The sequence below is a fragment of the Macrotis lagotis genome, chromosome 1 (assembly GCF_037893015.1).
Source record: "Macrotis lagotis isolate mMagLag1 chromosome 1, bilby.v1.9.chrom.fasta, whole genome shotgun sequence".
Classification (NCBI taxonomy): Eukaryota; Metazoa; Chordata; class Mammalia; order Peramelemorphia; family Peramelidae; genus Macrotis; species Macrotis lagotis.
Window position 1 is genome coordinate 870,510,978 of NC_133658.1, and position 25,142 is coordinate 870,536,119.

The 25,142-nt window shown below is 37.1% G+C and overlaps 1 protein-coding gene across 3 annotated transcripts in view; it reads left to right on the forward strand.

Moving 5' to 3' along the window:
• USP48 (ubiquitin specific peptidase 48) overlaps window positions 1–25,142 on the forward strand; it is a 77,975-nt gene continuing 52,833 nt past the window's right edge. For 2 of the 3 annotated variants that reach the window (XM_074218191.1, XM_074218190.1), the window contains exons 1-4: window positions 2–206; window positions 17,353–17,473; window positions 21,752–21,908; window positions 22,930–23,057. In XM_074218191.1, coding sequence (XP_074074292.1) covers window positions 73–206; window positions 17,353–17,473; window positions 21,752–21,908; window positions 22,930–23,057 — 540 coding nt within the window. In that variant the 5' untranslated portion in view covers window positions 2–72. Of the gene's footprint in view, window positions 207–17,352; window positions 17,474–21,751; window positions 21,909–22,929; window positions 23,058–25,142 lie in introns of all 3 variants that reach the window. The other variant, XM_074218192.1, reaches the window with a different exon arrangement.

Below are 25,142 nucleotides of genomic sequence, written 5' to 3' on the forward strand. Positions count from 1 at the left end.
CGACCGAGGGGCCGGGCCGAGTGCGTGCGGGTGGGCGCAGGCGGGAGCGGCGGCGACCACCGCCGGGACGGCATGGCCCCGCGGCTGCAGCTGGAGAAGGCGGCCTGGCGCTGGGCGGAGACGGTGCGGCCCGAGGAGGTGTCGCAGGAGCACATCGAGGCGGCCTACCGCATCTGGCTGGAGCCCTGCATCCGGGGCGTCTGCAGGTGAGCCCCGCCCCCCGCGGCCGCGCCCCCGCGGGCCCCCCGGGCGAGGCGGGAAGCCGCGAGTGCCGCCCGGGGGGCGCCGAGGGGCCGCGGGCCCGGGGCTCCCGCTCCCCCCGGCTCCCGCTCGTTTTACCGGTGGGGAAACTGAGGCCAGCCGCGGGGCTGGGGCGGACTGGACGCGGACCCCCGCCCGCCCGGCCCGCTCCCCAGCCCGGCGCAGCTTCCTGAAGGGGTTTTGGATGGACTTGACCCCGAGAGGATGCGGCGCCAGCCCAGCCCGGCTTCTGTCGCGCGCGTGGGCAAGGAGCGGAGCACTTCGGGCTCTGTGGAAGAAATGGGAACGTGTGGAAAGCGGGCCCGGGGCAGCTCCTTCAGGAGGGTCTGAGTTCAAAGCCAACCTTTCACTTCCTTGTCACACCAAATACCCCCTCCCTACCCCCAAAAAGGATTGCAGTGTTAAGTGCCCACCTGGGAGAGTCCTTTAAGCGTTCTCAGGCCACTCCTGTTTTAAGGAGTAAACTGAGGATTAAAAATGGGAAAGAGGAGTGAAGGGGTGAATGATTATCTCTTTAAAATGGTCAGGATTGGGATCACAACCCCATCCATTGACTTGACCTCTGTGGTTATATTTGGGGAGGAAGAGAAATAAAACTTAAAAATGTGGATTCCTTAGGGGGTCAGAAGTGTTTTGTTTTGGCTTTCCTACTAAATGCTTGCTAGGGCTAGAGTAGACCAGGGATGAATGAATTCTCTTTTTTTTTTTTAACTATTACTATTTTTTTATTATCATTCATTTTGAATTTAAACATAAAAAGGAAAACATTTCCATTTACACAGTACAACCTCAATATAAAACATGAATTTCCATTTCAGACTTTTTTTTTTTAAGTTTTTGCAAGGCAACAGGGTTAAGTGGCTTACAGCTTGCCCAAGGCCACACAGCTAGGTAATTATTAAGTGTCTGAGATCAGATTTGAACTCAGGTCCAGTGCTCTATCCACTGTGTCACGTAGCTGCTCCCATAGACTATATTTTTTTTAGGTGTTTTTTTTTTTTTTTACAAGGCAAATGGTTAAGTGGCTTGCCCAAGGCCACACAGCTAGGTCATTATTAAGTGTCTTGAGACTGTATTTGAACCCAAGTACTCCTGACTCCTGGGCTGGTGCTTTATCCACTACACCACCTAGCCGCCCAACTATATTTAAAAAAAAAACAACTCTGTAATACTATTCATTCCTTTCTTTTTTCATTAAATTGTATTTTTCCCAGTTACATGTTATGAAAGTTTTTCAACATTCATCCACTTGCATATGCATATTTTTAAGTTACAGAATTTCCTTCCTCCCATTTGTGTTTAACATGTCTACAGATTAGTCAGTATGAGGGAATTCTCATTCCTTTTTAAAATTTTTTTATTTTATTTAAGGCAATGGGATTAAGTCACTTGCCCAAGGTCCCACAGCTAGGCAGTTATAGTGGGAGGCTGGATTTGAACTCAGGTTCTCCTGACTCCAGGGCAAGTGCTCTTACCTACTGGCCAGTGAACTCTCATTTCTTTTGTGAAATTTAGGAAGCTAGGATTGTAGGGAGTTTAAAAGTCAGTTAGTTCAGCTGCATTTTATAGATGATAAATCAGGTTCAGAGGGGAAGTGACTTGCTCAAGGTCATTAGACTCAGTTTACAATTCCTCCCCTTTCTTTCTCATTGCTGTTCTTCCAGATCAAAGTTTACCTTTCCCTTAAAATTTATTTTATTTTGTTTTTTTAAATAGAAATATTGCTCTTTAGTGTTACTGTGTACAGTGTTCTGGTTCTGCTCACACCACTCATCAGTTCACATAAGTCTAGGTTTTTCTGAAATCCACCCGCATATTATCTCAATAGCATGATCGTATTCCATTACATTCATATAGCTCAACTTATTCAGCCATTCTCCAATTGATGGGCATCCCCTCAAAAAGAGCAGTTATGTGTATTTAAGGGAAGAGTTTTGGGCTTGGAGTCTGGGTTTGCAGAGTCTTGGACCTGGGGGAAAGTTGGAGTGTTTACTGTTAAAAACACTTAAGAATTTGAAGTTAGTGGACTTAGATGGTGCTCCTTGAGCAGATTGCTTTACTTCTGTGGGCCTCATTTCTCTGTAAATAGGAGTTAGTTAATCCTTGAACTCTTGTCTACCCAAGACTATAAAATTTAGAGCTAAAGGGAACCTTTATCTGGTCCTATCTACTCCAGTTTTATAAATGAGGAAAATAGGGTAGGCATCGTGCTGCTGATCAGACAGTAAGAGTGATTGTTGGGAAAGGCCTTTACAAATCAGAAAGTTATTTGTTGTTGAGAAGGGTATAGGAAGGGGAAAATTAATTTTCCAGATTCAGGGTAGTGAGTTACCACACCATTCCTGGAAAGATATCTCTCTAGGCTCAGTATTTGGTTTTAGTAGAGCATCAACATTGAACATTGTTAGGAATTCCCTTAGTACCCCTTTAAATGCTGTAAGGAGGGGAGGATTGTGCTTTTCACCCATTTCAGAATCATTCTTGATGTTCTCTATTCATGTCTACCTACCTATTCTTGGATATAGTTAATAATAATTGCATTCTGATCGAGTTACCTCAGTTCAGCATTGTTTACCAGGCATTTTTGTTAAATGAATGTCAACTCTCTAGTGATTATTGTTTTCAGAATTTAACTTCAACAAAGACAGTCTTTTTCTTTAGATTTTATTCTGAAGTTGGAGATAAAAACACAGCTTACACACTAGAGGGAGGATGTAAAAGGAACACATATAGAAAGGAAATTTTGGAAAGTTGAAAGGAATCTTCTATGTAACAGTGCAGAGAGAAGTCACTACTGTTTGAGTCAGCTTATTTTACTTTTGTTTGTTCTGTTTTATCATAATCACTTAAAGGTTCAGTGTGTAATGTTCTGTCAGCAAGCATTAACAAGCACCTATCTTTTGCTAAACTTTGAAGGCACAAGAAGATGCAAAACTCCCACTATCTGTCCTTAAGGAGCTCACAGTCTTTTTGAGTGTATGCAAATAGGCTAGTATCAATTGGAGGTAATCTGGAAAATACTATTATCAAGGGGGGCTGGGAAAGAATTATTACAGAGGGTGGGATTTTCATTGAGATGTTTGACTAGAAGGGTTCCAGGCCTCTCTCTATTTTATACATAAAGAAACTAGAAGTCAGAGAGGCAGTGTCAACTTCTTGGACTGATCTTTCCACACTGTGAAAGTGCTGACATACATGACAAAATCAGTAGGAATTAAGTTTCATTATCTGGGGATAGGTAAATAGACACAAAGTAAGGACATGGCCAGGTGGGGTATGCATATGTAATTGAGTAGATTTGTCATTTTGTAAGCATTTGTAAGCTCTGGAAGTAGTACAGCTGTTGCACTTTATAAGTTGCATTGGCAAAAACATTCAGATCCCCTGTGGCCATTCTTCTCTTAACAAACCCTTCCAGATTGTTTTGTTAGTGGTCCCTAGATGATACACCAAACCAAGTCCCTCATGAGGTCTGTATTTAAAGCCTTTACAATTTTGTAGGATTTGACAGAGCTTGCGTTTTTTAGCACAATCTTTGAGAACCCAGGGTCATCTTTGTGAAGTATTGAAGGGGATCACTCATCCTAAATGCTTGAGTTGGTATGTTAATGTCCTGAATTTGCCTTGCTTAAAAAGTAGTTGAATTCATATAGTACTTAAATGTTTACATTGCTTTGTATACATGATCTCATTTAATCTATTAAAATCACAGACTTGTAGAATATATAATAGACTACTTTTTTTGCAGTAAGATTTATTTTTTCATCCTCTTTAGCGTTTAAAACCCTTAAGAACCTGGCCCAGCTCAACTTTATTGTACATTACTGTATTTTACTGTACATTACTCCCCCTTTTTTGCACTCTACTAGCCAAGCTGGTTTCCTTTTTATTTTAATTTATTCCGAATTTAAAATACCAAAATAATTTCCACATGCCTACTAAAACACAATCACTACATGAAACTGAGTCTCCCATTTCACACAAGCTGCTTTTTTTAAGTGTTTTTTTTTAGTTGTTTTTTTTTTGGCAGGGCAAATGGGGTTAAGTGGCTTGCCCAAGGCCACACAGCTAAGTAGTGTATAAGTGTCTGAGGACAGATTTGAACTCTGGTACTCCTGACTCCAGGGCCAGTGCTCTTATCACCTGCACCACCTAGCCACCCCTCCTTTGATTTTCAAATGTTTAACTGAGAGTTTTAAATTTGTTAGTTTTCTAGTTTTTTTAGGTGTGAGTACATTTTGTTGATTTATTCTTTTTCTCTGTTACTGATATAAGTAGTTAGAGATATAGAGTTTTCCCTGAATACTGCTTTTGGCTGCATTCCACAAATTTTGTTTATTTTGTCTCCTTATCATTATTTATAATGAAATTATTGATTAAGTAATTTATTCCTTAATATTTAGAATAAAATTAGTTTCCAATTAATTTTTAAATTTGTTTCAATAGTTCTTTAGTGAATATAATTTTTATTTTATTATTAATCAGAAAGAAAAATGCACTTAATATTTTTACTTCTGCATTTCTTTTTACAGTTTTTATGTTCTAATAATACATGATTAGTTTTTGTGAAGGTGTCCTGATTGATTGAGAAATAGGCACATTTTCTATTACTCTTTTACTACTCGCCAGAGAGCTATCATATCTAAGTTTTCTAATATTTTAATAATTTCTTTAACTTTCTTGTTTATTTTATGGTTATACTTATCTAGGTCTGAGAGGAGTAAATGACCTCCTGTAATTCATAAAGAATTCTTTAAAAATTTAGATACCATGTCATTTAGTGCAAATGTGTTCTCTTTTGAGTTTTTTTAACAAGGGTTAAGTGACTTGCCCCAGGTCACACAGCTAGGTAATTATTAAGTATCAGAGGACAGATAAATTTATTCTTTTCTTTCTTTTTTTTTGCAAGACAATGGGGTTAAGTGACTTGCCCAAGGTCACACAGATAGGAAATTATCAAGTGTCTGAGGTCTGATTTGAACTCCTGACTCTAGGGCCAGTGCTCTATCCACTGTGCCACCTAGCTGCTCCCACAAGCTGCTTTTAAAAGAAAAAGTACATAGTGCTATAAATTATTACTTTCTAAGATGTCCTGCTTTTTTTTTTCTTCTAAGCTAATGCTCTGTTACAATACATATTTCGAAGATTCATTTTAAGATTAGCAAAAGGCAAAAGACAGCAGGGGATAGTTTAGGATGACTCTTAAGTTGTGAACCTAAGACTCACAGAAGCATGATCTTGTCTTCTAATAATAGGGAAGGTAAGAGAAAGGTTTTGGGGGAAAGATAAAGAATTCCCTTTTGCACTTTTCAAAAATAACTTTTCACAAATAATAAATTAATACCTAGAATAAATAAAGTAAGATTAAAAAAAGAAATAAAGTTCTTAAGGAAAGAATTAGATTATCTCAGAGAATTGGTACACTTTACCCAATAATATACCCCCTGGAAATAAGAGACTAGACAGAAATCAATGAGTTTGATATAACAAGGAATACTGGGAAATTTTTTTTTTTTAAATGTAAGCTATTCAGAATGATCAGCATTAAATTCTTTGAAAACCAGCACATAAAAAAAGCCTGGACAATATATTTAGTACTCATCTCTCTGGATTTTCCAGACAACACTCCTTGGTTCTACTCCATCTGTCTGACCATCCATTCTCAGGCTTTTGCTGGATCCTCCTCCAAATCATACCCTTATGAGTCTGTTAGGGTTCTGTCCTGGGCCCTTTTCTTCCTCCTTCAATGGGTGATCTTATTAGTCCCCATGTATTTAATTAGCATCTCTATTTTCATTCTCAGATCTACCTAACCTGCCTCAACTTCTCACCTGACACCTGAATCTAGTAACTGTCTTATAGAAATCTTAAACTCAACATGTACAAACAATTACTTTCTTTTCCCCTAAAACATTCTCATTCCACTTATGACTATTGAGAGTAAAAGCATTCTTCCATTCCCAACAGGTTCGCAATTTAGAAATTCGAGCTGTTGCCAAGGTTTATGGATTTGACCTTTGCAACTTCTCTGGAGTATGTAATCTGGAGATTATATAGATGTAAAGTTAAGTAAGACTTGTATATCACACAATGTTTCCAAATAGGAAATAGATGAAGGAGAGAATGTAAACCACCTGTCTACTTCACCTGTCTACCTTTGACTGGTTCATAGGAAGTGCACAATTGATTAATGAAGTGGTTGGTTATATTGGTTGGTCACAGCTGGTTATTGCATTTTAAATATTTTGATCTATACATACTTTTTGAGGAAGATTACATAGAATGTAAGGTTAGGTAAGACTTGTATATCAGTGTTTCCAAATAGGAAATAGATGAAGGAGAGAATTCCAGGCAAGGAGGACAACTAGCAACTAGGACAACTAGGTCTGGAGATGGGGAGAATTAGGAATTGGAAGTATCTTGAACTTACTTTACTGGTAGAGCTTCTTTCCTATTGCCTTCCCAACTTCTCTGTCCTCTTGACACTGCCACCACCCCTGTGAAGACCCTCAATACCTCACACCTGGCCTATTGTAATAGCCTTCTGGTGGGTCCTGCCTGCCTCAGTCCCTCCCACTCCAAATGTCCACTAAAGTGATTTTCTGAAAGCTCAGGTCAGACTTTGTAAATCACCTGCCTACCCCATCCTCAGAAAAAAACTAGTGACTACTTATTGCCTCTGGGAACAAACACAAATGTTTTTTGGCATTCAAAGCCCTTTGTAACATACTCCCCCTTCTATTTTAGTATGTTATTTACTACTTAGACCTTTCTGTGGACTATTCTTTTCCTGTCCAGTGGCATAGACTTCCTGATTGCTCCATGAACAAGAAGTTCAGTAATCTCAGCTCCAGGCATTTTCTTTTTTCTTCTTTAAAAATTTTAGGGGCAGCTAGGTGGCACAGTGGATGGATGGAGCACTGGCTGTGCAGTCAGGAGGACCTGAGTTCAAATTTGGCCTCAGACACATAATATTTAACCTAGCTGTGTGACCTTGGGCAAGCACTTAACCCCACTGCACTGTCTTGCCACAAAAAAAACCCCCAAAATTTTAAATATTTTGGTTTGTTCCAATTATGTATGAAAGGTTTTTTTGACATTTTTAATTTTGATATCCAAGTTTCTCCCTCCCTTATTGAAGGGACAAGCAATTTGAAATAGGTTATACATAAACAGTCATGCAAAATATATTTCCATATTAATCATGTTAGAGAAAACAAGACCCCTCTCCCATTTCAGATTACATCAGTTCTTTTTCAGGTCAAGGCATTTTCCATGGCTGTTCCCCATGCTGGAATGTTCTCTCTTTTAAGTCCCAACAAAAATCCCACTTTCCTTAGGAAGTAAAACTCCACTGGCTCCTTATCTTCAAGATCAAACACAAAATGTTATTTGACTTCCAGAGTTTCATAATTTAGCTTTCCTCCTTTATCCCCCACTTCAAAACTTAGCGCCCCCCCCCCCCCCACAAGTGCTCTTTGATCCAGTGTTGCTGGTGGTCTGCTGTTCTACAAAGAAGACCTCCATTTTTTGATCCTGGACATTTCCTCTGGCTGTCCCTCATGTATGGAACGTTCTTTACCCTCTATTCTGACTTCTGATCTCCCTGGCTACATATTTGTTAGATTATAAATCCCATGTGGGCAGCGACTGGTAACTCTTAAGATTTGGGACACCCCGTTCAGGATAAATAGGAAGATACTAGCAGTTAAGTTTCTTGTAGAAGGTAGAAATTTTTAAAAGCTGGGAAATGAATTTGAAGGAAGCCAGAAAATAGATGAAAGAGAGAATTCCAGGCAAGGAGGACAACTAGCAAAAATTGCATCAGGTCAGGAGATGGGGAGAGTTAGGAATTGGAAATATCTTGAACTGGCTTTACTGGTAGAACTTCTTTCCTATTGCCCTCTCAACTTCTGACCGACCCTGTTGACTAATTCTGAGGTGGGAAACAAACACTTAAGCATAGTTGTTTTTTTTTTAATTTCTTGATCATTATTCCTTCTGGTGAAAATATCAGGGTTTACTGGAATAGGAACTGAGTTTTCTGTCCCGTGTTCAGGTATTCATCCTGACTCCAGGGCCAGGATTCTATCCGCTGTGCCACTGAACTGCCCCTCAGGCATTCATCCTTCTGAAAGTGTTATTATTTCATGGGAAGCTCTAGGCTTTGACTTGGAACATGCCTGGAATGTTCTTACCTCTACCTCCTAGAACCTTCTATTAAAATAGCCCAAGCTACTTCCACTTGGATTTCTCCAGCTCCTTGTGTTTTTTGTTCTTTGGGAAAAAAATACCTTGTATTTAAATTGTTTACAATCTTGTCTCCTTTAGTCAGAATAGATGGAGAAAATGTAAACCACCTGTCTACTATTGTCTGGTTCATAGGAAGTGCCCATTTGATTAATGAAGTGGTTGGTTATAATCGTTGGTCACAGCTGGTTATTGCATTTTAAATATTTTGATTTTTTTTTTTTTTTTTTTTTTTTTTTTTTTTTTTTTAGGATTTTGCAAGGCAAATGGGGTTAAGTTGGCTTGCCTTACAAGGCCACACAGCTAAGTAATTATTAAGTATTTGAACCCAGATAGTCCTGACTCCAGGGCCAGTGCTTTATCTACTATGCCACCTAGCCGCCCCAATCTATACATACTTTTTGAGGAAGATTACATAGAATGTAAAGTTAGGTAAGACATATATCACACAATGTTTCCAAAGTTAGGTTCTAAGAAACTGAGTTGTCATGAAATTTGTTTGGTTTGTGAAAGTGCTTCAATGTTAGGTTTGTTTTTCTCTCTAAAATAAGAATTGTGATAACCACATTTTTCAGAAATTAATAGGACAAATTTCATCATAAAATAGATATATGAATTTCTACAGTTCTCCCTGTACTTATTTTTCAGATTAATTTATTTGTTTATTTAATCTGGAAATTCTTATTGTGAATGCATATGATAGTGAAATATCTCTGATTTAGTCCTCAGTAAACCTGAAGGTCATCAAAAATAACCTCTGTAATAGCTCCTTGCTTTGCTGGAAAGCATCTTATAGACCATTTGGTCTGTTCATTGTAGGAGTGAATGAATTGCAGTGCTGAGATGGAAGTGCTTTAGTCTAGGGGAAGAGACCAGCAAGAGTGTCCTAACTGAAAGCAAGTCCCACATCTGGCTGCTCACTCACAGTTGACTGGTCTTGTTTGTACAAGTTGAGATTTGGGAACTTCTTGACACTTTGCAATTTTAACAGATTGATCATCTAATTTTTCATGTAGCAAAATAACAGTAATCTGGAAGTCAGCTCTGACTTGGGGTGACTAGAAGGCAGTTACAGTACTATGTGAACTCACTGAAAGCTTTATGGAAGAGATGACATTAGAACTGGCTTTAAAAATAGAACATTGCCTGCTGCAGTAATTGATAGACATGATAATTCCCCTTTTTTTCTCTGGGTTAAATAATAGGATATATAGATATATATATAGATATATATATATATAGATAGATATATATATATATAATATAGGTTATAAATAAGAAAGCAGTTCTCCAAAGAGTCATGTCTTTGTTGATAACAATCTTTTTTTTTTGCAAGGCAGTGGGGTTAAGTGACTTGTCCAAGATCACACAGGTAGGTAAAGGGTCTGAGGTCAAATTTGAACTCAGGTCCTCCTGATTCCAGGGCCAGTGCTCTATCCATTGTGCCACCTAGCTGCCCCCGATAAAAATATATTTTTTTTTGGCAAGGCAATGGGGTTAAGTAGCTTGCCCAAGGCCACACAGCTAGGTCATTATTAAGTGTCTGAGGCTGGATTTGAACTCAGGTACTCTTGACTCCAGGGCCAATGCTCTATCCACTGTGCCACCTAGCTGCCCTTTGATAACAATATCTTAATATGTCATCTTGAGTTTCTGTGCTTGTAAAGATTCTTTACCATATAGCCAACCTTTGAGTCTTGAGTTTTATTCTTTGAACTTCTCCTAAGATCTTATCAAAACAATCCTGATTAAGTGACTTGTCCAGGGTCATGTAGCTAATACAAGTCTGAGGTCAGATTTGAACTCCAGTATCAATGCTTTTCCTCCTTTGCCACCCTGCTGCTCCCAGCAGCTCTTGCTCCTTACATCTTGACCATTTTCTTCAGACCTATCAAAACCTGAGCTTTTAAGCTTTTGTGAGATATCTGTACATGTACATAAACAGGAATCCAGGTATACTGCCATCTTAATGCCACATTTGTGCTAGGACTTTTATCCTTTATTAATTAAAATATTTGAAAAAGCTTTGTGACCTCTGGCAGTGACTCATATCTCATTTACTTACAGTTAATTCAACAGTGAAAATGCATTTTTTCTGTTCTTTGATTTGGACCAGGTCATTAATGATGTGAATTTGAGAGATCTAGAATTAGATACAACAAACTTAACTCTATATATTTAGTGCCTTTAATATAAACGTTCTTGGGATACTTAAGACTTTAAAACATTTTGGCAACTATTTCAATATAATTGGGTTTTGTAATTCTATATATTTTTAAAGACAGTATTTTGAGAAAGCAGTTAAGATCTTTTTCACCAGATTGCCTAAGTGGAAATTCTTCAAAAAAAAAAAAAAGTTAAGAACCTGGTGTCTGATCTTATAGTCCTTATAACCTGGAAAACAGAAGGGGATACCTTTTGAATTTGTTAATTATCAACGTTGCTAGATATGATTCAGCTGGAATTCTGAGAATGAAAAAAGTTTGGTCTTTCTACAGTTTTTTATTATATAAATATTTTATTTGTTTTCCAATTTTATACAGTAGTAGTTTCCACTTATCATTTTTTGGTAAGGTTTTGAATTTTACAATCCCCCCTTCCCCCAAAGGCAATTAGTTTTTAATTATTAGCCTCAGTCATTGTGATAACTTAGAGTGCCAAGACACATAAGTAATTTTTGCATAATGAAAAATTAAATTATGGTCAGTATAGATTTTTCAAAGACATCATCTGATGTAATGGATAAACTAGCTGTAGAGCTAGTCCTGTCTCTGATACTTACTGTCTGATACTTACTGTCTGAATGACCCCAGGGAAGTGACTTAAATTCTCAGTGTCCCGAGCAGTATCTTAAGTAAAGGGGATTCAGAGACGGGAAGAGAAACATTCCTTGATCTTACAGAACTTAAAATTCTCATGGAGTTGACAACATGGCTGTGTATTGCTGTTTACAAATCAAATGCAAGGTACAGTAACTAGAAGGGAAGCCTAGTTGGGAAGGTGACACTAGAGGAAGCCAGTGATTCCAAGGGGGAAATACTGATGCTTTGGAGGATATTCAAGGGAGTGCTAAGATCCAGAAATGGAAGCTGGAGAATCCTGTGAAGAGTAAGAGGCAGACCCATCAGAATAGCTGGACTCTCTAGACTGGAAAGCTAGAAAGGTGCCAAGTTGTGAAGAACTTCAAATGCCAAACTGATAGTTTTAGCTTTCATTCTAGAAATTATTAGGAGCAACTGGAGTTTATAGGAAAGGATATTGCTGTGGCTAGGCTTATGGTTCAGGAAAATCTCTTTGGAGATTTTTTTTAACATTTTATTTGTTTTTTCCAATTATATGCAATAGTAATATGTACCCAGCATTTTTTGCAAGGCTCTGAATTCTACAGTTTCCCCCCCTTCCCTTCCCCCCCAAAGCTGTCTGACAGTCTCTACATTGTTTCCATGCTATACATTGATGTAAATTGAATGTTACAAGAGTAAACATAAGAATAAACATAACCCCCCTCCACCCCAAGAAGATGGGAAACCTCAAGAATAGAGAGAGAGAGAGAAAAAAAATGTGCTTTAGGTTTGTTCAGATTTCAATGGCTCTGTCTTTGGGGTGAGTTGCTTTCTTTATTGTAAGTCCACCAGAGAAGTTGCTTCAATGTTTTTCCTTCAGTTGCTATTACTAGCTGTACCTCCACTCTATTTCTCCCCACTCTTCATTTATTCTCTTCTCTCTCTCCTTTGATCCTGGCCCTGTCCAAAAATGTATTGAATCTGAGTACCCTCTCCTTTGATCTTCCCTCTCTTCTATCACCTATTCCCCCCTTCCCTCCCCCATTCCCCCTCATCCTGTCCCTTTCCTTCCATCCTTCAGGGCAAGACAGATTTCCTCACCCTATTAAGTGTGCATGTCATTTCCTCCCCGAGTTCACTCATTCCCCCTTGCCTCCCCCCCATTGAAAATGCTTTCTTTTGACTCTTATGTGAAATCTCTCAGCTTCTTCATCTCCCTTTTCCTTCCTCCCAGTACTTTTCCCCCATTGCCCATTGACTCCATCCCTTTGCCACATCATACCATTATATTCCACTCCTTCCTATGTCCTATCTATATATGCTTCTTCTAATAGTTCTTATAAATGAGAATATTCATATGAGTTATCAGTATCTTCTTCCCATGCAGGATCTTTGGAGATGTTTTGAAATTTTTAGGGGCTGGGATTTGTACAGGCAGCTGGTGCTGAAGCACGTGGGAAAGTAATGACATAAAATTGAAAACGATTCTTTTTTTTAAAGAAAGATTTTAATTTATTTTGAATTTTACAGTTTTCCCCTATTCTTGCTTCCCTCCCCCCACAGAAGGCGGAAAATTTTTCTTAATAGCTCATACAGGGGTGGCTAGGTGGGCAGTGGGCAGAGCACTGGCCCTGGAGTCAGGAGTACTTGAATTCAAATCTGACCTTAAACACTTAATAATTACCCCAGCCGTGTGGCATTGGGCAAGTCACTTAACCCCATTGCCTTGCAAAAACCTTAAAAAGAAAAGAGCTCATACAGCTCTTAAGGGATTACTTTATTCAATACTTCATTGTTTTTTTATTGTTTTTTTTTGTTTTATTGTTTTTTTGTTTTATTATTGTTTATTTATCTTTTGAGCTGGTGTGTAATCTTATTTGCTGGTGGATGATCTTCTCTTGCCCCTCTGTCTTGATGGTTGCTGACTGATCAAGATGGTGGCTATTGAAGGTTAGGGTGACTGGCAATTTCTTAAAATAAGACAACAGTAAAGTTTGTCCTTTCATTTCTACACAGAGGACATTGTAAGGTTATTAATTGACCTAATTTTAGAATTGTTGCATCTCAGAGAATAGGAAAGCCCAAGGAGAGGGTGACAGAAAACTTTTGGTCTTTGGAATAATTAGAACATAGGACATTTATCACTTAATTGCATCATCTTACACGGGTGTAGTTTCTGGTACTACAAAACAATTAAAATAGTAACATTGAAGATCACTATAACAGACATAATACTAATGAAAATTTGAAACATTTAGAGGATTTCAGAGACATGATGTGAATGCATGCCATTGGGAAAATATTGGTGATAGAGTTACTCCATGCAGGGTTGCCAGGATTGTTGAGTTTTTGAGGGTTTTTTGGTTTGGTTGTTTTTGGTTAATCTGCAAAGTACAATAAAATGAGATAATGCTAATTGGGCATCCTGGCCATTATAGCCCTTCCTCTACTCAGCTATAACTGTTTTTCCCTAAGTCACAGTTCTGACTATGTCATGAATCTACTCAACAGACTGCAGTAATTTTACCCCTATTATTCATAAGACCAAATATAAAATTTCCTTTGGCGTCTAAAACTATAACCCAACTCCTTCTTAGCTTTCTTATTAGACCATACACTTTTCCAAGTACTCTGCAATCCATAGATATTTAAGTCCTTGCTATTTTCCTTGCACATCTTTCCAATTTATTTGACAATTATCAAAATAGCAGTTTGTTTACCATTAACAGTAAAAAGTACGGTTGGTTTTTTTTTTTTGAGTAACCTGTATAGATGATACAACTATGGAACTGAAGTACTGAAACTCAACATCTGGAAATTGCTTTATGCTAGAGAGGTTATGTTAATTGATTAAAGTTTGCTTTGCCAAGTCAGCACAGTCAGTAAGCATGAAGAAGCCTGTATTGTAACAACCCATATTAGGCAAAAGCCTGTATGTGATTAAAGATCTTCATTGGAAGCATATGCAAGAAAACTGTCTTTGATTTCCTCCCTTGGCTTGCGTGCTGCAAAATGATGCAGTGATAGATAGGAAACTAGAAAGGGATGGGGAGAAGAGATAATAACATCTGATTTGAATGGCCTCTGAATGACTAGAGGGATTGCATTATATTTTTTCAGTTCAGTTAATAGTTAAGAGATTTCCAACTTTATGGCAAGTATATAAGCTATAATTTAACTTGTTAGAAGCTTGCTGTTCCTAGGATCAAGGGATGGAATCTAAAATTGTATTAGACTTTGGAAAGGGGCTGAGAAGAAGCAGAATATTCTGTATGATCCCTCTGGGGGATTGGTAGTTAGTCACACCATGCATGAGATAAGTAGCACTAAAAAAATTTTTCCCCCCCCAGTATTTCCTTTTTTTTTCCCCCGGAATGGCCCCAATAGAGAATCAGTCAACAAATCTGTTGTGATTGGAGGTCTTTTTATTTTGTGCTTCCTGAAAGAGACATAACTGATAATTGGGCTTTGATCTGAGTCTTCTTGTTGCACCTTATCTTTGAAATCTTCCCATGGAGATCTTTGAATAATATATAATTATTTGTCTCCCCTGTTAGAATGTGAGCTCTTAGAGATCAAGAGTTATTTTGACCTTTACTTCTCTACTGTATATCACAGTGCCTGGCACATAGTAGGTACTTTTAATTTCACTTTCCCTAAGAAGATTTCCTTTTAACTCACCTTGACATGGCAGAAATTAGAATACACATTAAACATACCTGAAGAGATCAAGTTTGCTTACATTGCTTATATCCCAAATAATAGGGTTCCCCCCCCCACACACATTCATGGTATAAAAGTATGTTAGAACCAGGCAGAACCCATGACATCTTGTCCAATTCCTATTATGCTATAGTTGTAAAAATAGGCTCTTCAGGTCCTATGATTAGTAAGTGGCAGAGTAGGGATACTATCTTAGGCCCCTTGAGTTTCAACATATTTTATTTTCTTTCTATGGTAGTAAAAGGAAAAAATTTGTTCCATCATTTACCTAATAGGTTAGCATTTTTTTTTTCTAAGTAGACAGATGAATGAGGGAATGAAAAAAGATTAACTATTAGGCCTAAAATACAAAAGCAAAGAAAGTTTCTGTTTTTGACTATTTTGAGTGGGGATTTGACACAGGAAAGTGGAGGCCTGGGGAAAGGGCCATTTAGGTCTTGAAAGTTAGGGGATTGGAGCCATGGTATTTATTTGATTGCCCCACTTCATCCAGAAACCTTGGTTCATGCCAGTAAGTTGGCTGAGAAGAAAACTAGATGGGAGAATTGGAAAATAGAAGTTCCTCTGGTGCACTTTCTGGTGTAAATATTAAGTAGTCATGACCCACGAGGAGAGGAAAGAAGAATTGGGAATATGTGTCATAGTTTTTTGTCTCTAAAGATAGGTGAGTAGATGGCAAGGTCCATGGGAAGGTAGAACAAAATATTAGAGATTTGACTTGAGTGATTATAGAAAATGCACAGGGAGGTTGTTGGAGCCAAGACTGATAATTAACTATGGACATAATTATGATGTAGGGATAAAGAAGTCCAAAGGAATTTACATTTAGTCAGAAATGTGGGATTTGAGTATAGGCAGAATATATGAAACATTGGATAAGAATTAAATGAGTCTGAAATTTCCTAGAAAGTTAATATGAAGACCTATCTTTTGTTGGAAAGTTATCATGGGAAACTTGACCATCAAAACTTTGTCATTCTGGGGTCGGCTAGGTGGCATAGTGGATAAAGCACCGCCTTGGAGTCAGGAGTACCTGGGTTCAAATCCGGTCTCAGACACTATAATTACCTAGCTGTGTGGCCTTGAGCAAGCCACTTAACCCCATTTGCCTTGCAAAAACCTAAAAAAACAAAAAACAAAAAACTTTGTCATTCTTAGTTTGAACTGATTATTGTGCATTGTTTGAAATGTTTCCTAATAGGCAGGTCTGTGAATGGATGATCTAATGGGAAACATTTGAACAGTTCATTAGTCTTTTCCATGAATAGGTGATGGTGCCCAGGTTATTGTCTAGGAGGGGGGAAGAACAGTGTTGAAAGATGATAAACAGAGCAGTCACAGGTTAGAGAAGGTATTGAGAAAGTAGTAGTACTGAAAACTTCAGAAATCAGAGAAGGGAGGGGAGGAAGCCAAGTTGGAGAGCAGTTGTCAATTGGACATGGTAGTTGACTGTGTTTGTATGTGTGTGTGTGTTAAAATCAAGTTTTTCAAAAAGAACAGGCGATATGGAGTATTAGTTAGGTTCCTTCTAGAGTTATTTGAAATAAATAATGAGGGGAAAATAATCCAAGAGTGAAAATCAAAGTGAACTTTAAAGTAGAAAGGGAAGAAGAGGGAGAAAACAGTGAACAGGTGGCTCAGCCTTAGGATGTTGGAAAGAGAGGAGGCAGCATGTTTGACTAGCATACTAGGCTTGTTATATATATCTACACTTGACTTGGGATCACTTACTTAACCTCCTTGAGTAGGCCTTCTTGAAATTATTTCTAAATTGAGAGGTTTGTCAGGGATCTAAAGAATTCTGATAATTTCCTTTACATTATTGAAGTTACTGTTGGTAAACTTCTATTTCTGCCGATTTTTTTGCTTTTGTGAGTTGATAACAGATCTTGAATTTCTCTGAATTGTTGACATTTATTATTCCTTGTGGTAATGCATTATTCATTAAACTTGTGTGTGTGTGTGTGTGTGTGTGTGTGTGTGTGTGTGGCCTGAAAAATAAAACAGCTACTTAGAGGATTTTTGTTTAGAACATAATCTGATGATATGGAATTGGTAGATAACTAGTCTCGTAAAAAAAAGATTTTGTTTAGGTACTTTTTTTTAATCTGAAACTTTTCCAGGGTAGGGGTGGTCTTCACTTTTGTTTCACCAACGAGCACATTTCTTTTTTTAATTATTGAATTGACTCATAGGGAAAACATTGTTATAACTTGTTATTTAAGACTAAAGTGATTTCATTCTTTTTTTTCCTCTGCAAAAACTGATTATTCTCAGGTAGTTATATAACTGACTTTATATCTAATGTTATTAATTTATTGACTTTGCTTTGTAGAAGAAACTGCAAAGGGAATCCAAATTGCTTGGTTGGCATTGGCGAACATGTTTGGCTAGGGGAAATTGATGAAAATAGCTTTCACAACATTGATGATCCCAACTCTGAAAGGAGAAAAAAGGTAAAGTCACATATGTAAGGGATAACATGAAGATGTTAAATGTGTATGAAAATGGTACATCTCACATTGCAACTTTCATTCTGATTGTCTTTAGAATTGTTTAATCTCAACTTTTTTGTGAGCAAGTTTCTGCTAGTGAAAGCTTGCCCCTCTGTACAAGGCTGAAGTTGATCTGTAATAATTTGATTTTGCTCACAACAGTGTTGATAGGTTTGCAGAAATAATCTGCATTTCTTAAATGGAATTCCAGTTTCAGAATTGAATAGGAGATGTTAAGCTGGAGAAACAAAATGCAGCACTTTTTTGTAAATGACTTAATTAAGAGGTTAGAAAAAGCAAGTGTCATTAGTGGAACCTTTGTATCCTAACATTGTGTTGCTGTTATAATTCATCTCACTAGATGGCACTTGTAGAATAGAAAAAGAAATGGGTTCAGAATTGAACTGAGTTCAAGTCCTGGTGATGAACTGCTTACCTGGCTGGGCAGCACAGGCAAGTCACATAAACTTCCCTGAGCCTCAACATTTCCCACCCATTAAAAAATGTTTTTGAATCTGAAAGATAAAGTAGAGTTCCAGTAAGGATTAATAAAATTTCCAGGCTATATATTGTTCTATATATTGTTATACTGAGACTTTGGTCTTGATTGACACAGTGTGAATTTATTGTAAATGTGAGCCCCTGAATATATCAGATGCCAGTTTTGACTTTCAGGGTTGATTTAATGTTGATCTCTATTCCTGTAACCCAGATCTCATTTGCTATCCTTAAAAGAAAACATTTTTAAAAAAATGAATAAGAAGACATTTTGCCTCTTACCTTCTTGGTGTTGTCCTAAAACCATCGTGACATTCTCTGAGATTTGTCCTTAGACATTTTCTGGCATTTTTCAAAGGGGTCTCGATCCTATTATCCTATCCAACCTAAAACTGGCCTCTTTATTCTTCTTCAAATTCTCTCTATACTTAGTTTTAAATTTTTTTAAAATTTATTTAAAGTAATGGGGTTAAGTGAATTGCTCAAGGTAACACAACTAGGTGGTCATTATTAAGTGTCTGAGACTAGATTTGAACTCAGGTCCCCCTGACTCCAGGACTACATCATCTAGCTGCCACTGTCTTTAGACTTTTTCCTGAAGCCTGGACTTCCAATTTGTAATAGCAAGAATATCAGAAATGAATTCTAAAGATTTGAATACAAATCCCTTTTGCTGCCATCTAATACCTTAATACCTTTATGAACTTGGGAACAAGTAATCTCATTTTTTGACCTTTATTGCCTCACTTATAAATGAGGGTAGTGGGTTAGATAATGGTTTTCAAATTTATCAGTCCAGTGTAAAAAATAATCGATTGAGTATTCTCCAAAGAAATTTTGTTTATGTGGAGTCTTTTGTATTTAAATTTTAGACCTTAAACTTGATTTGAGCCTGTGAGTTGATTAGGAGACAGCTAGGTTGCTCAGTGTGGATAGAGCACCAACTCTGAAGTCAGAATCATTTGATTAGATTATCTTTAAAGGCTGTTAAAAAAGCCTAAAGTGCTAAATCCTTTTCTTTGTAAGATAATTAATTACCTTTCTTTGGAAGGAAGCCCAGTACCTTTTTCTCTAGGGGCAAAGCAGTGGTGCCTTAAGCAGATGAAGACCTATAATGGTTCTCAGCCAGCCCATGCCAAGAACTGAACCAGAATGCTCTAGTGTATACTATATTGGTCCTTATATTTATTTTTCAACAAGATGTGGTGTTCTTTTTGAATGTTTTTAATTACAAAGTTAATTTCTAGTTTTATTGTAAAGGTCATGACTATACATAGAACATTTCATACATTTCATTTGAGGAGTGGAGTAACACCTCTCTCCCATCTATAACATTTAAACCTATATTTGAAAGAAAATTCAGATTCATCTTCTAGAATGAAATTGGGAGGAATCAACAATTAAAGGACTTGGTGGCCTGGTCTGAGAGTTTACCAGTCTTCCTTAATCTGTATTACCATAATATCCTCAAGCTATATAGAAGCACATTTATAATTTCTTACTAATTATTTTTTTAATCTTTTTATTTTTTGGTTTTTGCAAGGCAATGGGTTAAGTGACTTGCCCAAGGTCGCACAGCTAGGTAATTAAGTGTCTGAGGCCTAATTTGAATCCAGGTCCTCCTGACTCCAGGACCTGTGCTTTATCCACTACACCATCTAGCTGTCCCTCTTACTAATTCTTAGGCAGCTTTTTAAATGTTCTGATGAGAATGAAAAGCCAGTGAAGACTATTTCTGGGTAATTAATAATCAATCTATTAACTAGGTAGCAAATAATAAATTGGGGGTTAATGATTTTTCTCTTCAACCAAAGACACTGAATGTCTTAAAAATCTTTGGAAAAGTAGGTATTCTTCTGATTGGTTGCAAGTTAAGAAGAGAATGAATATTATAATGAATGGTGGGGCTGAGATGAGATTGGATCCTATCAGTACTATAAATTATTCCTCTTCCAGCAACCTATACCAAAAAAATCTGCTATTCAAGCAGTTCTACTGAATTGAACAATGGTGGGGTGCAGTAAGAATTTCACCTAGATGAGATTGTCTGGATGGGCTAGGATGTATTTTTGAGCAAGGTTAGAAATGTCCTTAAGATTGGGCTCTGAGGGGCGGCTAGGTGGCGCAGTGGATAAAGCACCGGCCCTGGAGTCAGGAGTACCTGGGTTCAAATGCGGCCTTAGACACTTAATAATTACCTAGCTGTGTGGCCTTGGACAAGCCACTTAACCCCATTTGCCTTGAAAAACCTAAAAAAAAAAATGGGCTCTGAATGAGCACGCAAAAAGAGATCATCTTTGAGTCCCTCAAAATTGTTTATTAATTTAAAAAGAAAATAATACTTCTTTGGATTATTAACTATTAGTAATACTAGGTGTGTAAAATGAGGTAAAATTTTATACAGGGCTGTACAAAATTAAGTGTGATTTTATGCAATTAGCCCCCCTGTAGATTTACTAAAATGCTTTAGTAAATGAAGCAGAGCTCTCACTTAAATGGCAAATCAAGATATGTTGTCTATTGTTTCATTAAAAACTTTTAGGGGTGGCTAGGTGGCACATAGAGCACCGGCCCTGGAGTAAGGAGTACTTGAGTTCAAATCTGGCCTCAGACCTAGCTGTGTGGCCTTGGGCAAGTCACTTAACCCCACTGCCTGGCAAAAAAAAATTCTAAAAAAATTAAAAAAAATAAATAATTAAAAATGCTAAAAACTTCTAAAAGTATGATTGGACAGCTCTGATTTAAGAAGTATCATGATTATTTCTTTGTTGCCACAAGGATGATCTTGAACTTGAACTCTGAAGTTAAAACTATGTCCATGGGAATTTTGGCATCGTTTTGGTTCGTAGATGTTGCCCTTGGAGGGATATTTACCTCATAATAGGGCTTGGGGCTAGTTTTTGAGCTTTAGGAAACAAATCTAAAAATTTCTAAAAAATATTTATTGATTGTTTTTATATTACTTGGATAAGCTTTTTTTTTTAAAGAAGGGAGAAGAGAAAAATTCAGAAAAGCTAATCCATCAAAAAAAAATTATCACTATCTGCCATGTTTCATACCTGGAACCCAGATTTTTGTAAAGGAGGTTCACAAGTGGGTAAAATTAGTCTACACTCATTGACCTAGAAATGCCACTGGTAGACAAACAAAACACGCATTCTGGGAAAATCTACATTGTTCCCAGTTCATTGCTACCACAAATGAAGGCTATTTGGCTTTGCATGAACCTTTCCTTTTATTAATGACTTCTTTGGGGGAGGGGTATGTATTTAATCTGCCAAATATTGGTCAAAATGTCTGGACATTAGATTCTTTTCTTCAGGTTGTCCCTTCAGATTTGAAATCCTCACGTTGATCATGACCAAGAAAAATATTTCATGATTATTACCATTGTTTGCTAGTTACTGGTTTCAGCATGGACACTAAAATCCTACTTTGTAATTGGTATTCAATTCTTAATGCTTTCAGAGGTAATTTGTAAGACATTAATCATCATGAATTAGAGAATAAAGTATTAATTTTTATAGTAAATAGAAAATAGTGTGAATCTTTTGAAGACTTAACAGTTTTAAAAGAGGGTTGCCACATACTTTTCAATTGAAGTTAGTGTTGAAAATACATACTGTCGACTAAATTTGGTTCTTAAAATTACTAATAGTGAATCTGATCAAATTTACAGAAATTTTTTTTTTCTTCAGGAAAAATCACTTTTGCAGTCATGTTTTTGTTTTTCAATTGTAGAACTCATTTGTGGGTCTAACAAACCTTGGAGCAACATGCTATGTGAACACTTTTCTTCAGGTTTGGTTTCTTAACTTGGAGCTTAGGCAGGCTCTATATTTATGTCCAAGTACCTGTGGTGACCACATGATGGGAGATGGCATACAGGAAGAGAAAGGTTGGTGAAGAGTTTATATTTTTGGATATTTCTTTCTCCAAGTGTGCATAGGCCATATATGTTTGATCTGTAAATGTAATTTGAACAATTCAGTCTTTTAAGAACATACAGAAAAAACTCTTTATTAAACAAATTCATGATTTTTCTAGTTTTTCTGAAATACATTTTTATATTTGTAGCTTGTTATTTTAATTGATTTTTGAAAGACTGTCTAGAAATGGGATGTTTTAACTTATCTGTGGTATAACAGTGAAACTTGAGCTTGTGTTTGAAGGAACATCATATAGCAAACTAATAATCCATTTTTTATGGGTAATTTAGTTTGAAAAATATTTATTTACAAATCATAAGATTTTATGTTTCTAAGGTTCTGTTACCTTAGATATGTATGTATATATATATAGATATAGATATGTTACTTTAGATATAAGACTATTAAGTCTTATGTATCAGAATTGGAAGGGACTTCAGATTTCTGTATACAGGCTTATCTTTTTCTAAACAGAAATCTATAGCATCTGTGACAAATAGCCATCTAACTACCACCTTTGGTGAAAATTCAGTGATGGGTATTTGTCTACCTCCCAAGGCAACCCATTTTTCTTATGTTGAATTTTGTTAGAATATCTTTCCTCATAAGAAGAAATCTGCCTCCCTTTCTTTAGTTTTAACCAGGTTTAACAAATAATAAATCTGGTATCCCTTTATTTTGAGATTAGAGATCTGAACACCCCAAACTGGAATTCTCCAAACTGGAAAAACTCCAGTCACTACCATTGTTGTAGTACATTGTAGTTTTGGGGAATTTTCTTTGGAAGGGAGTGTAGACATAAGGAAGCATAGTAAACTCATTCCGAATTATTTTTAAAATAGTTGAGCCTGCTAATTTGTTTTCTTCAAGCAGCACATTACAGGATAGTATAAGCAATTATAACCTTTATCATTTGGTTAAGAAGGGCATTATTGACTGAGGTACAAAGGAAGTTATAGCATTTTAATGTGCAACAAAACTTTTCTATAGATTATGAGCCTCAAACCATTTGTGAACATCTCCAGTACCTGTTTGCTTTGCTGCAGAACAGTAATAGACGGTACATCGATCCATCAGGATTCGTTAAAGCCTTAGGCTTGGACACAGGACAGCAACAGGTAATATTGGTCTTAGAAGGAAATTAGAGTTGACATGTGTTAAAAAGACTTGATCAAGGGACAGCTTGGTGGTGCAGTGGAGTCAGGAGAACCTGAGTTCAAATCCTGGACTCTGACTCTTAATAATTACATAGCTGTGTGAACTTGGGCAAATCACTCCCACCAAATTTTCTCCCTTCCTCCCACCTCGCTACACTAACAAAGTAAGTTATTTGATGTAGGTTAAAAATATTTTTTTAATAATTATTTCCAGGGGCATATAGGTGGTACAGTGGATAGAGCACTGGCTCTGGAGTTTGAACCAGAGTTCAAATCCAGCCTCAGATACTTAATACTGGCCTAGTTGTGTGACTTTGGGCAAGTCACTTAACCCCATTGCCTTAAGTAAACAAAAAAAAATTTTTAAAAATAATTATTTCTTTAAATCACTTAAATCTACAACTACCTCCTTTCTCTTTTTCCTTCCTAGAAAGCCAACCCATATAAAACCTTTTTAATAATATTTTATTTCCAATTAAATATGAAATTAGTTTTTTAATTTATTTTTATTTTTGTACAAATGATGGGTTGGTTTTTTTTATAAAATATTCTTGTTTAAGAGTAAATATAATTCCCCCCAAAAAATATAGATCCTCACAAGAAATAAAGTAAAGAGGAAAAAAAATGTGCTTCAGTCTATATTCTGATACCACTAGCTCTGTCTTGGGTGGATCACGTTTTTTTATGATACGTTCATCACAAAAGTTATTTCCATATTTTTCTGCCATTGTTGATAGCAACTCCCTCTATCCATACCTCCCTACTACCACATACTATATTCTCTCTCTCATTTCATTCTGTCCCTCTTCTAAAATGTGTTGTAGGGTAGATGAGTGGTGCAGTGGATTGATCACCAGCCCTGGGGCCAAGAGGTCACAAGCCACCATACCACCCCTAAGGCCCAGCAATCACCAGGTCCCATGGTCCTGGACAGGTCACCCAATCCCAGCCCCTTGCAAGAAGTAAAAAAAGAAAATGTGTTATATCTGACCACTCTCCCCCATGACCCATATCCCCCCCTTCCCCTGTCCCCTTTCTCTCCTTTTTACTCTAGATATCTATACCCCATTGAGTGTATATGCTGTTTCCTCTCTAAGTCACCTCTGATGAGAGTGAAGGTTCCTTCATTCCCCCTCACCTTTCCCCCTTCCATATAGCAATAAAAAAATTCTTATTATACAAAATACCTTAGCCTATTCCACTTCTCTTTTCTCTTACTTTCAGTACATTTCCCTATTAAATGAGAAGGTTCATATGAGTATTATCAGTATCAGTCTTCTATGCAGGAATACATGCAGTTAATCATCATTAAGTCCCTCATATTTTGCCCTTCTCCACTCTATGCTTCACCTGAGTCCTTTATTTGAAGGTCAAACTTTCTGTTCATTTCTGGTCGTTTCAGCAAGAACAATTGAAATTCCCCTGGTTCATTGAAAGTTCATTTTTCCCCTGGAAGAGGATGTTCAGTTTTGCTGAGTAGTTAATTCTCAGTTGCATTCTAAGCTATTTTGCCTTCCAGAATATTATATTCCAAACTCTGTGAGCCCTTAATGTAGTTGCTGCTAAGTCCTGTGTGATCATGACTGCAGCTCCACAATATTTGAATTGTGTCCTTCTGACTGCTTTTAATATTTTCTCTTTGACTTGGGAGTTCTGGAACTTGGCTATAATATTCCTGGTGTTGGTTTTGTGTGTGTGTGTGTGTGTGTGTGTGTGTGTGTCTGTCTGTCTTTTGGAGAGATTGGTGGATTCTCTCAATTTCTCTTTTGCCCTCTGCTTCTAGGATATCTGGGCAATTTTCCTGTAGGAATTCTTTAGAAAAGAGATCAAGGCTCTTTTCCTGATCATGACTTTGAGGTAGCCCAGTAATTTTTAAATTATCTTTCCTGATTTTGTTTTCTCAGAGCAGTTGTTTTTTCAATGAGATGTTTCACATTTTCTTCTAATTTTTCATTCTTTTGGTGTTGAAGTATTGTGTCTTCTCAAAGTCATCAGCTTCTTTCAGCTCCGTTTTACATCTGAAGGATTTGTTTTTCTTAGAGAGCT